This window comes from Heterodontus francisci, unplaced genomic scaffold, assembly GCF_036365525.1.
Source record: "Heterodontus francisci isolate sHetFra1 unplaced genomic scaffold, sHetFra1.hap1 HAP1_SCAFFOLD_410, whole genome shotgun sequence".
In the NCBI taxonomy this organism is placed as follows: domain Eukaryota; kingdom Metazoa; phylum Chordata; class Chondrichthyes; order Heterodontiformes; family Heterodontidae; genus Heterodontus; species Heterodontus francisci.
Window position 1 is genome coordinate 533,260 of NW_027140485.1, and position 16,362 is coordinate 549,621.

Here is a 16,362-nt window from a genome sequence, read left to right on the forward strand (position 1 = left end):
GTTTGTACAAATTCAAAAAACTCATGTTGCCCAGCAGGTTAGTCATGTGACTAACTGGTTTGTCCATGTCCAAACTTGCCCATGTTTCAACTTAAACAAGGGCAATTATGGAGGTATGAAGAAAGAGTCGTCTAAAGCAGGCTGGAAAGATAGACTACAGGGGAAGTCAGTAGATGAGCAGTGGTAGACATTTAAGCTGATATTTCATAATACACAGCAAACATTTATTCCAGTCAGAAGGAAGGATTCGAAGAGAACGATGAACCACCCGTGGATAACAAAGGAAGTTAAGGAGTATCAAATCAAAAGCAAAGACGTACAATGTGGCTCAAATAACTGGTAGGCCAGAGGATTGGGAAGCTTTTAGAAACCAGCAGCGGATGACTAAAAAACTAATAAAGAGGGAGAAAATTGATTATGAGATTAAGTTGGCAAGAAATATAAAAACAAACAGTAAGAGCTTCTATGGGTATATTAAAAGGAAGAGAGTAGCTAAAGTAAGTGTGGGGCCCATAGAGGATGAGAATGGGGAATTAATAAATAGGAACAGGAAAATGGCAGATAATTTAAACCAATATTTTGCATCAGTCTTCACGGTGGAGGACACTATAAACATCCCAACAATAATAGATGAACAAGGTGCAAATGGGAGGGAGGAACGTAACAATCTCTATCACAAGGGAAAAGGTTCTGGACAAACTGATGGGACTAAAAGCAGACAAGTCGCCAGGACCTGATAGCCTGCATCCAAGGGTTTTAAAAGAAGTGGCTGCAGAGATAGTGGAGGCATTGGTCATAATATACCAGAACTCACTGGATTCCGGTAGGGTACCAGCAGATTGGAAAACCGCTAATGTGACACCCCTATTCAAGAAAGGAGGGAGACAAAAAGCAGGAAACTATAGACCAGTTAGCATAACATCAGTCATTGGGAAAATGCTTGAGTCGATTATTAAGGAAGAAATAGCAGGTCATTTAGAAAAACATAATGCAATCAAACAGAGTCAACATGGTTTTATGAAAGGGAAATCATGTTTGACAAATTTGTTAGAGTTCTTTGAGGATATAACAAGCAGAGTGGATAAAGGGGAACCAGTAGATGCGTATTTGGATTTTCAGAAGGCGTTTGATAAGGTGCCACATAAAAGGTTATTGCACAAAATAAGAGCTCAGGGTATTGGGGGTAATGTGTTGGCATGGATTGAGGATTGGCTAACACACAGAAGGCAGACAGTCGGGATCAATGGGTCTTTTTCAGGTTGGAAAGCCATAACTAGTGGGGTGCCACAAGGATCGGTCATAGGGCCTCAACTATTTACTATCTACATTAGAGGAAGGGACAGAGTGTAGAGTATCTAAGTTTGCTGATGATACAAAAATAGGTGGGAAGCATGTTGTGATGATGACACAAAGAATCTGCAAAGGGTTATAGATAGGTTAAGTGAGTGGGCAAAAAGTTGGCAGATGGTGTTCAATGTGGGAAAGTGTGAGGTAATCCACTTTGGTAGGAAGAATAAAAAGGTTGATTATTATTTAGATGGAGAAAGACTACAAAATACTGCAGTACAGAAGGATCTGTACATGAAACACAAAAGGTTAGCATGCAGGTGCAGCAAGTAATTAGGAAGGCAAATGGAATTTTGGCCTTTATTGCTAGGGGGGTTAGAGTTTAAAAATAGGGAAGTCCTGTTACAACTGTACAGGGTGTTGGTGAGGCCACACCTGGAGTACTGTGTACAGTTTTGGTCCCCGTATTTAAGAAAGGATATACTAGCATTGGAGGCAGTTCAGAAAAGGTTCACTAGGCTGATTCCTGGGATGAAGGGGTTGTCTTACCAAGAGCGTTTAAGCAGGTTAGACCTTTATTTATTGGAGTTTAGAAGAATGAGAGGTGATCTTATCGAAACATATAGGATTTTAAGGGGGCTCGGCAGGGTAGATGTTGAGAAGATGTTTTCACTAGTGGGGGAATCTCGAACTAGGGGGCATAATTACAGAATAAGGGGACACACATTTAAAACTGAGATGTGAAGGAATTTCTTCTCTCAGAGGGTGGTGAATGTCTGGAATTCTCTGCCTCAGAGAGTTGTGGAGGTTAGGTCACTAAATGTATTTAAGGAGGAGGTAGATAGATTTTTGAAGTCTCGGGGAGTCGAGGGTTAGGCAGAGCAGGCCCGAAAGAGGAGTTGAGGCCTGGGACAGATCAGCCGTAATCTTATTGAATGGCGGGGCAGGCTTGAGGGGCTGAATGGCCTACTCCTGCTCCTATTTCTTATGTTCTTATGTCTGTTTTTGTATTCGGCGATCTGGACAATCAACCTGGAATGCGAGCTCCCCCACCCCTTCAACGTCTGGTGACCAAAAGTCCATTGTGGGTTGAATGTCAGGGAATGGCTGCTTTGTCCTTCCAAACACTGTCTGTTAATATGCAAATGTCTTTTCCAGCCATGGCTGATCTGTTTAACAAGGCCTTTCTTCACTCCAGTAACAGTTTAAAATCAATGTCTCCCGACAAAGTTCATGTGCCTCATTCTTGGCAGGTGGGGGCTGAGCATGACAGCACTTAATAGCTTTATTTAAAAAGCCCGCAATCCCATATGCTTTGCTAAGTACTCTCTTAATATGTGCTGCCACCTTCAAAGATCGATGCACATGAACCCCGGGTCCCTCTATTCCTGCACTCTGTTCAGAACTGTACCATTAAATCTATATTGTCTCTCCCTAAAACCTTCTGCCAAAATGCATCCCCTCACACATCTCTGTATTAAATTCTACCTGCCACTTGTCTGCCCATTCTGCTAGCCTATAAATGTTTTGTTTCAGTCAATTGGTATCGTCCTCACTGTTTTCCACACCTCCAAGTTTGGTATTGTCCACAATTTTTGAACTTTTACTCTATTCCAATAAAGTAATTTGTCTGTATCAAAAAAGCAGTGGCCCTAGCACTGTCCCTTGGGGAACACCACTGTCTATCATAATCCTGTCTGAAAAACAACGATTTACCATGCCTTGATGAAGGGTCACTGACCTGTTACATTAACTCTGCTTCTCTCTCCACAGATGCTGCCAGACCTGCTTAGTATTTCCTGCATTTCTTGTTTTTATTGCATTTACCACGCCTTGCTGTTTTCTGTCCTTAAGCCAATTTTTTTATCCAAGCTGACACTAATCCTCCTATTCCATGATTGTCAATTTATGAGATTGCAGGGTTTTATAAGGCTAGGTAAAATTCCAGTTCCATGGTCTCCAATGAATTTTGTAAGGCTTTCTCTGTGGGGCTTTGATGCATATGTGAAGAAGCTGGAAACTATGGACATTGACAGCCAAATATTTGGATCTTACACAGCATGTCCCTCTGTAACCAAGATTACTGTAGTGGTAGATGATACTCACTGAATCGAACTGGTGAAAGAGTGAGGTCTTAAAAGTTTAGAATCTGTAAATACATTTTACTCAACCCATGGCTTAATTTTTCAATCATGAATCAGTGGTAGCACTTTTGCCTCAGTCAGAAGGTTATAGGTTCAGTTTACACTCCAGACTTGAGCACATAATCCAGGCTCATACTTCTAATACTTCAGAGGTGCTGCCTTTGAGAAGTGAGACCGCAGCCCTGTCTACCTTCTCAGGTGGGTGTAAACTATCTAACAGCACTATTCAAAGAAGAGCAAGAGAGTTCTCACTGGTGTCCTGGTCAATATTTTTCCTTCAATCAACATCATTAAAGCAGATTATCTCGTCATTTATCTCATTGTCATATGCTCTGTGCAAAGGCTGCAGTGATATCTTCATTACAACAGTGGCTACATTTCAAAAGTACTTAATTGGCTATAAAGCATTTTAGGATGTTCTGAGGTCATGAAAGGTGATAAATAAATACAAGTCTGTTTTAAAATCATGAAAATCAGAAAAAGAAGAAATACTGAATTCGTTTCACATTTCATTGCCGATACTTTTACCTGCGTTGCATGTTTGATGTTTTCAGGCTTAGCTTTGACACTTTCCACATCTTAGAATGATGGTGTTCCTACTGGTATCACTTAGTTGCGCCTGTTGACTGTACCGTGGGCTCCATTGCTATCAGTAAATCATAACAGCAAAATACTGCGGATGCTAGAACTCTGAAATGAGAACAGAAAGTGCCGGAATTACTCAGCAGGTCTGGCAGCATCTATGGAGAGAGAAGCAGAGTTAACGTTTCGGGTCAATGACCCTGTAACAGAACTGTTCTGCCTGCAAGTGTTAATCCATCTGAGAGGGTCTTATTACTGTACCACTATGTCGCCAACAGAAATAACCAAAAGAAACTTCATCCTGACCAATACGTGTGGAACTTCCTTATGTCTGCCCCAATCTCAAACAGCATTTGATGCCTTACCACTATTGTGAGTAATTGGTTTTAGTTGTCCATGTAGGATTGGAACTTTCACTACTGTGAATAGTCGGTTACATTCAGGGTGTGAGAGTACTGGCGTTGCTCATCGTGGCTCTTCGTCTCTCTGGTTCTTTCCCCGCAGCCAGATCCTTCATCGACCCATTGCACGTGTTTATTCTAAACCAATGAGTTCAGGAGTTAGCTGCCCAATGGGATTTAGCCATGTCAGAGCTTTAATCTCATTGGCGCTCACCAATAGGATCGGCCGACGCCAACAATGGGATTTGGCGTGTGAGCTGAGACCCTGAGCAATCGCATTGTGACTGGTTAACGGTGGGTTAGTGTCGCAAGTGAGGTGTGGGCAGTAGCAGAAGAGAATCGGTGGAGTGAACATCTTAGTCAAGGGGGGGTAACCACTCTTCAGCACCCTGGATAGCGACAGCTCTTCACAAACCGTGGCAGCCCCCACAAGGAATCATCGAATGGCTCAATGGAGCAGCTGAAACACACCAGAAAGTGGGCGCACGACTTTTGGTCTTATTTAAATACCTGAACTTCGTTTTAATAAAACATGTAATTCAGTCTCAAATCATTTGATTTGAAGTTGGCAGTTAATTTTGAAGTGTTTTGATGTTAATTTAGGTAAACAGAAGTTGGGAGCAGTCGAACAGTCCTTGAAGAATGATGTCGTTTCAGAATTCGGCAGGATTTGAAGATTGAGAAAGCGGTTGTTTCCCCCTCTCGCCCTCATTGTGTTTTTCGATAGTCACCGGGACAGCAGATTGAAGCCATTAATCGGCGGTACATTGAGAGTGTGAAATATGCAAACCTTAGTAGAGTCTACGGAACTGGAAATCCTCTCTGACCCAACCTCTCACCAGAGCCCCACAACTTCCCGGCAGTGGCAAAATATCGTCAATGTTATCAGTCAGCCCAAAGAGCTGTTGACTGACATTGACGGGGTCCCAAAACACAGTTTCACAATCAAAAATGAATACATCCACGACATCAACCGGCAAATTCTGTCCAAGCTCACCGGTAAGGACAGGGGCTCTATCTACCCAACCCTGCAGCAATCCACCGTCAGCCGGAGGATCTCGGATGTCTTCGTGTCGGCCGGCTACACATGCCGGGGAGTGCTGCTGCCCACCTTCCAACTGACCTTCAGGTCCAAGGAACTAGAGAAGCTATACCAGCGCTACTTTGCCCGTCAGAGACGGATCTCTCTCATAATGATGAACTTAATAGACTCTTTCACCAAGTTTAACATTTTAATGGTGTTTTTTTTTGTTACGCCCGAACTGATCGAGCCTATACTGAGTGGGGTGTCGGGGCTTTTCATCCTCTTGTCCTCCGTGCTGTGTTTTCTAGTCCACGCCGGCAAAGATGCCGTATCACACAACTATCTGCAATATATCGGACTTGCCACCTGGTTCTACCAGACTCTGCAGGTTCTCGCGAACTTGGGCATGGGCTTGTACACCAACGAGACCTGGTACATTTTATTCATTGTATTCGGCACTTACACCATGCTCCCGATCCCACTGCTCTGGTGTATCCTTGTTAGTTCCATCTCCTCAGTAGCTCACTTGCTGATAGAAGGATTCCGGTATCTCAAAGGCATCATTCTCCTCCATCAGGTACTTTTTAATTTTTACCTTTTTTCTCCCAATCAGCTTATAACTCCAGGTTGGCTTCAACTAATAATTTAGCTTAATTACAGAGCTGTTTTAATCAGCCACAGAACCCAGGCTGGCACCTAGCTAAATTAAAGTTTGATTGCAAGGCAAATTAGATTATATAAAATTAATAAAAAATCTGGAATTGAAAGCTAGTCTCAGTAATGGTGCCATGAAACTATCATCAATTGTCGTAAAAACCCATCTGATTCAGTAATGTCCTTTAGGGAAGGAAATCAATACATTAAGAGTAAGAGGATAACTCAGGAGAGAGTAGGGCCCATAAAAGACCGAAAAGGTAACCTATGTGCAGAGGCGGAAGATGTTGGCCTGGTTCTTAATGAATACTTTGTATCTCTCTTCACAAAAGAAAGGGATGATGCTGTTACAGGGAGTTCAGTCACCCTCCCTTGCCTTTCGGGAGTTCAATCACCCTCTCTTATTTGCAACCCGTGCGGGAGTTCAATCAGTCTCCCTTATCCCTGGTACTTGCAGGAGTTTAGTCACCCTCCCTTGTTTTGCTACCCATGAGTGTTCGTTCTTCCTCTCCACGTGCAAGTGGTTACCAGGCAAGACTCAAGACTCAAGTTTCTTTTGTTTGAACACCGGTTTATTCAAGCATGCAGGGGAGCCACACGAATCAAGTAGAAACGTGCAAGCTCACTGAAACACAATGGACAAACATGTTTATCAGACATCGTTTACATACACCAATCAGATTATACAGAGTGATTTAAAAGAGCCAATCACGACTCATATATCCCTGCGCCACATTTGACATGGTCAAGGAAAAATAACTAAGTAGTTAGTAGATAGTGGGGCCCCTCGATGGCTGTCCTGTCGGCCTATACAAAGCTCCAATTAGCAATTGACCTAGGCACATCTCTTGAGCACCAGTTTATTATCAGAAACCCACTCCTCTCCCCTGCTGCTCTGTTCCTGCCTGCCTCAGCAATTTCTTACATCCAAGGTCTTTTTTAAAGTCTGTTCTGTGTTTGATGTATCCTTCAGCTAATTCTTTGTGTCATTTATCCTTTTAGCTTATTCTTGTAATTTTCTTTTGCCATGAAACTATCATCGATTGTAGTAAAAACACATTTGATTCACTAATGTCCTTTAGGGAAGGAAATCAATACATTAAGAGTAAGAGGATAACTAAGGACAGAGTAGGGCCCATAAAAGACCAAATAGGTAACCTATGTGCAGGGGTGGAAGATGTTGGCCTGGTTCTTAATGAATACTTTGCATCTGTCTTCACAAAAGAGGGGGACGATGCAGATAGTGTAGTTCAGGAGGAAGAGTGTGAAGTATTGGATGTGATAAACATAGGGAGAGACGAAGTATTAATGTGATTAGCATTCTTGAAAGTTGATAAATCACCAGGACAAATGAAATGTATCTTAGGCTGTTAAAAGAAGCAAAAGGGGAAATAGCAGAAAGTCTGATCAGCATTTTCCAGTCCTTACTGGATACAGGTGTTGTGCTGGAGGATTGGAGAACTGCTAACGTTGTACCTCTGTTTAAAAAGGAAGTGAAGGATAGACTGAATAATTACAGGCCAGTCAGTCTAACTTCAGTAGTGGGCAAAATATTGGAATCTATTCTGAGAGACAGGATAAACTATCACTTAGAAAGGCACAGGTTAGTCAAGGATAGTCAGCATGGATTTGTTAAGGGAAGATCTTATTTGACCAACTTGATCGAATTTTTTTGAAGAAGTAACAAGGAAGATAGATGAGGGTAGTGCAGTTGATGTGGTCTACATGGATTTTAGCAAAGCTTTTGACGAGGTCCCACATGGCAGACTGGTTAAAAAAATAAAATCCCATGGGATCCAGGGAAATGCAGCAAGGTGGATACAAAATTGGCTCAGTGGCAGGAAGCAAAGGGTAATTGTTGACGGCTGTTTTAGCGACTGGAGGGCTGTTTCCAGTGGCGTTCCGCAGGGCTCAGTACTGGGTCCCCTGCTGTTTGTGGTATATATTAACAATTTGGATGTAGATGTAGGGGGCATGATCGAAAAGTTTGCAGATGACACAAAGATTGGCCGTGTGGTAGATAGCGAGGAGGATAGCTGTAGGCTGCAGGAAGATATTGATGGTCTGGTCAGATGGGCAGAAAAGTGGCAAATGGAATTCAACCTGGAGAAGTGTGAGATGATGCATTTGGGGAGGTTAAACAAGGTAAAGGAATACACGATTAATGGGAAAATACTGAGAAGTGCAGAGGAAGTGAGGGACCTTGGAGTGAATGTCCACAGATCCCTGAAGGTAGCAGGACAGGTTGATAAGGTGGTTAAGAAGACATATGGAATCCTTTCCTTTATTAGCCGAGGTATAGAATATAAGAGCAGGGAGGTTATGCTGGAACTGTATAACTCATTGGTTAGGCCATAACTTGAGTACTGTGTTGCAGTTCTGGTTACCTTAGTACAGAAAGGATGTAATTGCACTAGAGAGGGTACAGAGGAGATTTATGAGGATGTTGCCAGGACTGGAAAAATGCAGCTATGAGGAAAGATTGGATAGGCTGGGGTTGTTCTCCTTGGAACAGAGAAGACTGAGGGGAGATCTGATTGAAAAGTACAAAATTTTGAGGACCTGGATAGAGTGGAGGTGAAGGATCTATTCACCTTAGCAGAGAGGTCAGTGACGAGGGGGCATAGATTTAAAGTGATTGGTAGGAAAAGTAGAGGGGAGATGAGGAAAAACCTTTTCACCCAGAGGGTGGTGGGGGTTTGGAACTCACTGCCTGAAAGGGTAGGTGAGGTAGAGACCCGCAACTCATTCAAAAGGAGTCTGGATATGCACCTCAAGTTCCGTAACCTGCAGGGATATGGACCAAATGCTGGACGGTGGGATCAGAATAGATGGATTGTTTTTCGGCCGGCACAGACACGATGGGCCAAGTGGCCTCTTTCTGTGCCATAAACTTTCTATGATTTTATGAAATTTGCCGTCCTCACCTCGCCTGACCTACATCCAGACCCACAGCAATATGGTTGAATTTTAACTGCCCTCTGAAGTGGCCCAGCAAGTTGTCAAGGGCAATTAGGGATGGGCAACAAATGCTGGCCTTGCCAGCGACACCCACATCCCATTAAAGAATAAAAAAAAGTTTAGTTATAGAGGCATTGAGATTTTAGTACTGAGAGAGGGTGGTGCCTCTGTTAGCCCTTCCACATGGGTTGTCTACTCTATTCCCATTTCCCCGCTCTTCCAGTATTTTAACAGTTGTTTAACTAATTCCGTCTTCAATATTTTGACTGAGTTGGCCACAATTGCTACTTCCATTGAGCAGTCTTTGGTTTAGTCCCAGCATTTCTGCCTCTGTATCAGGAGGTGGAAGGTTCAAATTCAGAGCTGGTACTCCAGGTTTTCCTTCTTGTTTTTGCTCCTTTTTTGGAACCAATTTTCTCCGCTCCGCTGAAGGGGTTGACTGCCTGACTTGGTACATTTCACCAATACTGCTCTTCCTCTTGCACTAAGTGACCATTCTTGAATGAGATTAGACAATTGAGCCGAGATTTCTGTAATTAGTGTAACTTAGGCCTGAATGGCTGTAGGTAGGTTTTAGTCAGTATGATAGAATTATGGTGTTTGTAAACAATTTTCTGAGGTTATCTCATTTACATGGAGTCATGCAATGATACAGCACAGAAGGAGGCCATTCAGCACATTAAGCCTTGCTGGCTCAAGGTAGATCTATACAATTAGAGTCATAGACAGAGGGTCATTGCAGCACAGAAAGAGGCCAGTCAGCCCATTGAATCCATGCCAGCACTTTGTAGAGCAATTCAGTTAGTCCCATTTCCTCACTGTATGCCCAAAGCCCTGCAGTTTATTTCCTTCAAGTGCCCATCCAATTTCCTTTTGAAATCATGAATTGTCTTTGCTTCCATCACCCTCCTAGACAGCAAGTTTCAGGTCATTACCACTCACTGCATAAAACAAGTTCTTCCTCACATCCCCTCCTACATCTCTTGCCCAAAACCTTCAATCTGTGTCATCTAGTCCTTGCACCATCAGCTTATCATTGCCTACCTTATCAAAAGCGATCAAATCTCCCCTCAATCTCCTTTGCTCCAAGGAGAACAACCCCAGCTTATAGAAACATAGAAAATAGGAGCAGGAGTAGACCAATCGGCCCTTTGAGCCTGCTCCGCTATTCATTATGATCATGGCTGATCATCCAACTCAGCAACCTGTTCCCGCTTTCGCCCCATACCCTTTGATCCCTTCAGACCCAAGAGCTATATCTAACTCCTTCTTGAAAACATAAATGTTTTGGCCTCAACTGCTTTCTGTGATAGCGAATTCCACAGGCTCACCACTCTCTGGGTGAAGAAATTTCTCCTCATCTCAGTCAAAGAACAAAGAACAGTACAGCACAGGAACAGGCCATTCGGCCCTCCAAGCCTGCGCCGATCTTGATGCCTGCCTTAACTAAAACCATCTGCACTTCCGGGGACCGTATCCCTCTATTCCCATCCTATTCATGTATTTGTCAAGATGTCTCTTAAACGTCGCTATCGTATCTGCTTCCACCACCTCCCCTGGCAGCAAGTTCCAGGCACTCACCACCCTCTGTGTAAAGAACTTGCCTCGCACATCCCCTATAAACTTTGCCCCTCTCACCTTAAACCTATGTCCCCTAGTAACTGACTCTTCCACCCTGGGAAAAAGCTTCTGACTATCCACTCTGTCCATTCCACTCATAACTTTGTAAACCTCTATCATGTCGCCCCTTCACCTCCATCGTTCCAGTGAAAACAATCCGAGTTTATCCAACCTCTCCTCAGAGCTAATGCCCTCCAGACCAGGCAACATCCTGGTAAACCTCTTCTGTACCCTCTCCAAAGCCTCCACATCCTTTTGGTAGTGTGGCGACCAGAATTGCACGCAATATTCTAAGTGTGGCCTAACTAAAGTTCTGTACAGCTGCAGCATGACTGGCCTATTTTTATACTCTATTCCCCGACCGATGAAGGCAAGCATGCCGTATGCCTTCTTGACTACCTTATCCACCTGCGGTGCCACCTTCAGTGACCTGTGGACCTGTACGCCCAGATCTCTCTGCCTGTCAATACTCCTAAGGGTTCTGCCATTTACTGTCTACTTCCCACCTGCATTAGACCTTCCAAAATGCATTACCTCACATTTGTCCGGATTAAACTCCATCTGCCATTTCTCCGCCCAAGTTTCCAACCGATCTATATCCTGCTGTATCCTCTGACAATCCTCATCACGATCCGCAACTCCACCAACCTTTGTGTCATCCGCAAACTTACTAATCAGACCAGCTACATTTTCCTCCAAATCATTTATATATACTACAAAGAGAAAAGGTCCCAGCACTGATCCCTGCGGAACACCACTAGTCACATCCCTCCATTCAGAAAAGCACCCTTCCACTGCTACCCTCTGTCTTCTATGACTGAGCCAGTTCTGTATCCATCTTGCCAGCTCACCTCTGATCCCGTGTGACTTCACCTTTTGTACCAGTCTGCCACGAGGGACCTTGTCAAAGGCTTTACTGAAGTCCATATAGATAACATCCACTGCCCTTCCTTCATCAATCATCTTTGTCACTTCCTCAAAAAACTCAATCAAATTAGTGAGACAGACCTCCCCTTCAACAAAACCATGCTGCCTCTCGCTAATCAGTTCGTTTGTTTCCAAATGGGAGTAAATCCTGTCCCGAAGAATCCTCTCTAATAGTTTCCCTACCACTGACGTAAGGCTCACCGGCCTATAATTTCCTGGATTATCCTTCTTAAAGAAAGGAACAACATTGGCTATTCTCCAGTCCCCTGGGCCCTCACCTGTAGCCAATGAGGATGCAAAGTTTTCTGTCAAGGCCCCTGCAATTTCTTCCCTTGTTGAGACTATCGACACTCCCTTCCCTAGGCTCATCATCCACCAAGTCCTTCTCTTTGGTGAATACTGATGCAAAGTACTCATTTAGTACCTCGCCCATTTCCTCCGGCTCCACACATAGATTCCCTTCTCTGTCCTTGAGTGGGCCAACCCTTTCCCTAGTTACCCTCTTGCTCTTTATATACGTATAAAAAGCCTTGGGATTTTCCTTAATCCTGTTTGCCAATGACTTTTCATGACCCCTTTTAGCCCTCCTGACTCCTTGCTTAAGTTCCTTCCTACTGTCTTTATATTCCTCAAGGGATTCGTCTGTTCCTAGCCTTCCAGCCCTTACGAATGCTTCCTTTTTCTTTTTGACTAGGCTCACAATATCCCGCGTTATCCAAGGTTCCCGAAACTTGCCAAACTTATCCTTCTTCCTCACTGGAACATGCTGGTCCTGGATTCTAATCAACTGACATTTGAAAGACTCCCACATGTCAGATGTTGATTTACCCTCAAACAGCCGCCCCCAATCTAAATTCTTCAGTTCCTGCCTAATATTGTTATAATTAGCCTTCCCCCAATTTAGCACCTTCACCCGAGGACTACTCTTATCCTTATCCACAAGTACCTTAAAACTTATGGAATTATGGTCACTGTTCCCGAAATGCTCCCCGACTGAAACTTCGACCACCTGGCCGGGCTCATTCCCCAATACCAGGTCCAGTACGGCCCCATCCCTAGTTGGACTATCTACGTATTGTTTCAAGAAGCCCTCCTGGATGCTCCTTACAAATTCTGCCCCATCCAAGCCCCTAGCACTAAGTGAGTCCCAGTCAATATAGGGAAAGTTAAAATCACCCACCACTACAACCGTGTTACCTTTACATCTTTCCAAAATCAGTCTACATATCTGCTCTTCTACCTCCCGCTGGCTGTTGGGAGGCCTGTAGTAAACCCCCAACATCGTGACTGCACCCTTCCTATTCCTGAGCTCCACCCATATTGCCTCGCTGCACGACCCCTCCGAGGTGTCCTCCCGCAGTACAGCTGTGATATTCTCCTTAACCAGTAATGCAACTCCCCCACCCCTTTTACATCCCCCTCTATCCTGCCTGAAGCTTCTAAATCCTGGAACATTTAGCTGCCAATCCTGTCCTTCCCTCAACCAAGTCTCTGTAATAGCAACAGCATCATAGTTCCAAGTACTAATCCAAGCTCTAAGTTCATCTGCTTTACCTGTTATACTTCTCGCATTGAAACAAATGCACTTCAGACCACCAGTCCCGCTGTGCTCTGCAACATCTCCCTGCCTGCTCTTCCTCTTAGTCTTTCTGGCCTTATTTACTAGTTCCCCTTCATTTATTTCACTTGCTGTCCTACTGCTCTGGTTCCCACCCCCTGCCACACTAGTTTAAACTCTCCCGAGTGACGCTACCAAACCTCGCAGCCTGGATATTTGTGCCCCTCCAGTTTAGATGCAACCCGTCCTTCTTGTACAGGTCCCACCTGTCCCTGAAGTGATCTCAATGGTCCAGATATCTGAAACCCTCCCTTCTACACCAGCTGTTCAGCCATGTGTTTAGCTGCACTATCTTCCTATTTCTAGCCTCACTGGCACGTGGCACAGGGAGTAATCCCGAGATTACAACCCTAGAGGTCCTGTCTTTTAACTTTCTACCTAACTCCCTAATCTCCCCCTGCAGGACCTCGTCACTCTTCCTGCCTATGTCATTGGTACCGATATGTACCACAGCCTCTGGCTGTTCACCCTCCCGCTTCCTGAAAGGTTTTCCCCGTATCCTTAGACTATGACCCCTGGTTCTGGACTTCCCCACCATCGGGAGCATCCTTCCTGCAGCTTCCTGGAGGTTCCAAGTTGGAAGGTAAGTAAAGGGATGGTTGGGTTGGGCTTGGGTCGGGGTCGGGCTCGGTCCAGGTCGGGTTGAGCTCGGGTCTGCTGTGGTTCGGTCGGGTTCGGGTCTGGTTCTTTTTCCCGGCCTGAGTCGGGCTTTACCTCTGTCCCTGCACTCTCTTTAGAACTGTGCCATTAAATATATATTGCCCCTCCCTATTATCTTTGCCAAAGTGCATCACCTCACATTTCTCTGTATTAAATTCCATCTGCCACATGTCTGCCCATTCTGCTAGTCTGGCCCTGTTCTTTGCAGTTGATTGGTATCATCTTCGCCGTCTGCCACACCTTCAGATTTGGTATCATCGGCAAATTTTTAAATTTTACTCTGTATTCCAATGTCCAAGTAATTTATATATATCAAAAAAGCAGTGGTCCTAGCACTGAACCTTGGGGAACACCACTGTCTACCTTGCTCAAGTTTGCAAAACAACCATTTATCATGACTCACTGCTTTCTGTCCTTGAGCCAATTTTTTTTTCCAACCTGACACTGACCCTTCGATTCCATGTGCCTCAATTTTGTTAACCAGCTTTTTACGTGGTCCTTTGTCAAAAGCTTTCTTAAAATCCATATCGCCAACATCCACTGCATTTCCTTCATCGACCTTCTCTGTCACTTCATCGAAAAATTCATGTAGATTAGTCAAGCATGATCTCCCTTTTACAAATCCATGCAGTCTGTCCTTAATTAACTCAAACCTCCCCACTTGTCTGTTGATTTTTTCCCCCTGATTATTATTTCTAAAACCTTACCCACCACTGATGTTAACCAGACTGGCCTATAGTTGCTCGGAATGTCATTATACCCATTCTTGAATAAGGGGTCACATCAGCCACTTTCCTATCCTCCAGCACCTTTCCCATATTCTGGGATGACTGGAAGATTATGGCCAGTCTTTCTACTATCTCCACTCTTACTGCCTTTAGCAACCTGGGATGCAAGCTATCCAGACCAGGCGACTTAACCATTCTGAGCATAGCCAGCTTTTCCAATACATTATGCCTATCAATTTTCACCCCATCTTTTGCCTTTACCGTCTCTGCTTCTACTGATATTTTATCAGCACCCTCTTCCTTAGTAAATACCGATACAAAGTACTCATTGAGTATTCTCACCTTGTCCTGTGTGCCTCTAAGCATATATCATCTTGAGTATTCCTGAATAGATTCTAGCATTTTCCCAATGACTGATGTAAACCTGACAGGTCTGTAGTTCCCTGTTTTCTCTCTCCCTCCCTTCTTAAATGGTGGGGTAACATTTGTGACCTTCCAATCTGCAGGAACCACTCCAGAATCTATAGAATTTTGGAAGATGATCACCAATGCATCCACTATCTCCATAGCTACCTCTTTCAACACACTGGGATGTGGAATATCAGGTCCTGGGGACTTATCAACCTTCAGCCCCATTCATTTCTCTAATATAACCATCTTAGTAATACTAATTTCCTTCAATTCCTCATTCCTCATAATCTCTTGGATCTCTAATTCTGGGAGATTTCTTGTATCTTCCTCAGTGAAGACAAACACAAAGTAATCATTTAGCTTCTTTGCTATTTCTCTATTCGCCATTATAAATTCTCCTGACTCTGCCTGTAATGGACCCATATTTGTCTTAGCCAAACATTTCCTTTTTACTTACCTAGAGAAGATTTACAGTCTGTTTTTATATTTTTTGCTAGCTTACATTCATATTCTGTTCTCCCTTACTTTATCAGTTTCTTTGTCCTTTGCTGTATTCTAAAATCCTCCCAATCCTCAGGTTTATTACTATTCCTGGCAACTTTATTGGCTTTTTCTTTTAGTCTTATACAATCCTTAATTTCCGTTGTTATCTACGGTTGACTGCCTTAACATTTGGGGTTTTTGTGCCTTGAAGGGATGTATAGTTGCTGTAAACTATGTAATATGTCTTTAAAGACTATCCATTACCCATGTACTGTCACACCTTTTAATGTATTTTCCAAATCCACCTCAGCCAATTTTCTCCTCATACCTTCATAATTTCCTTTGTTCAAATTTAACACCCTGGCTTCAGATTGAACTACCTCACTTTCAAGCATAATGTAAAATTCTACCATATTATGGTCACTCATCCCTAAAGGTTCTTTTACAACAAGATTATTAATTAGCCCTTTCTCATTACATAATATTAGATCTAAAATAGCCTGCTCTCTCGTCGGTTTCTCAGCATACTGCTCTAGAAAACCATCCTTAACACACTCCAGAAACACGTCCTCCACAGCATTCGTGCTCATTAGGTTTACGCAGATTGAAGTTCCCCATGATTACTGTATTACCCATGACACATACTTCTCTAATCTCCTGATCAATGCCGTGCCCTACACTACCACTACTGTTTGGTGGCCTATAAATAACTCCTACCAATGTTTGCTGCCCTTGCTGTTTCTTAGCTCCACCCAAACAGATTCCACATTTTGTTCTTCCGATCTGAGATCCTCCCTTATTAATGTACTGATCCCATCCCTTATTACCAGCGCAACACCACCTCCTTTTCCTTTTTGCCTGT

At 43.6% G+C, this 16,362-nt stretch overlaps 1 protein-coding gene across 1 annotated transcript in view; it reads left to right on the top strand.

Annotated features, from left to right (window-relative positions):
* Positions 1-5,196: 5,196 nt before the first annotated feature.
* LOC137359980 (adenylate cyclase type 8-like) overlaps positions 5,197-16,362 on the top strand; it is a 264,866-nt gene continuing 253,700 nt past the window's right edge. The window contains exon 1 of the mRNA XM_068025574.1: positions 5,197-6,015. Coding sequence (XP_067881675.1) covers positions 5,197-6,015 — 819 coding nt within the window. The remainder of the gene's footprint in view (positions 6,016-16,362) is intronic.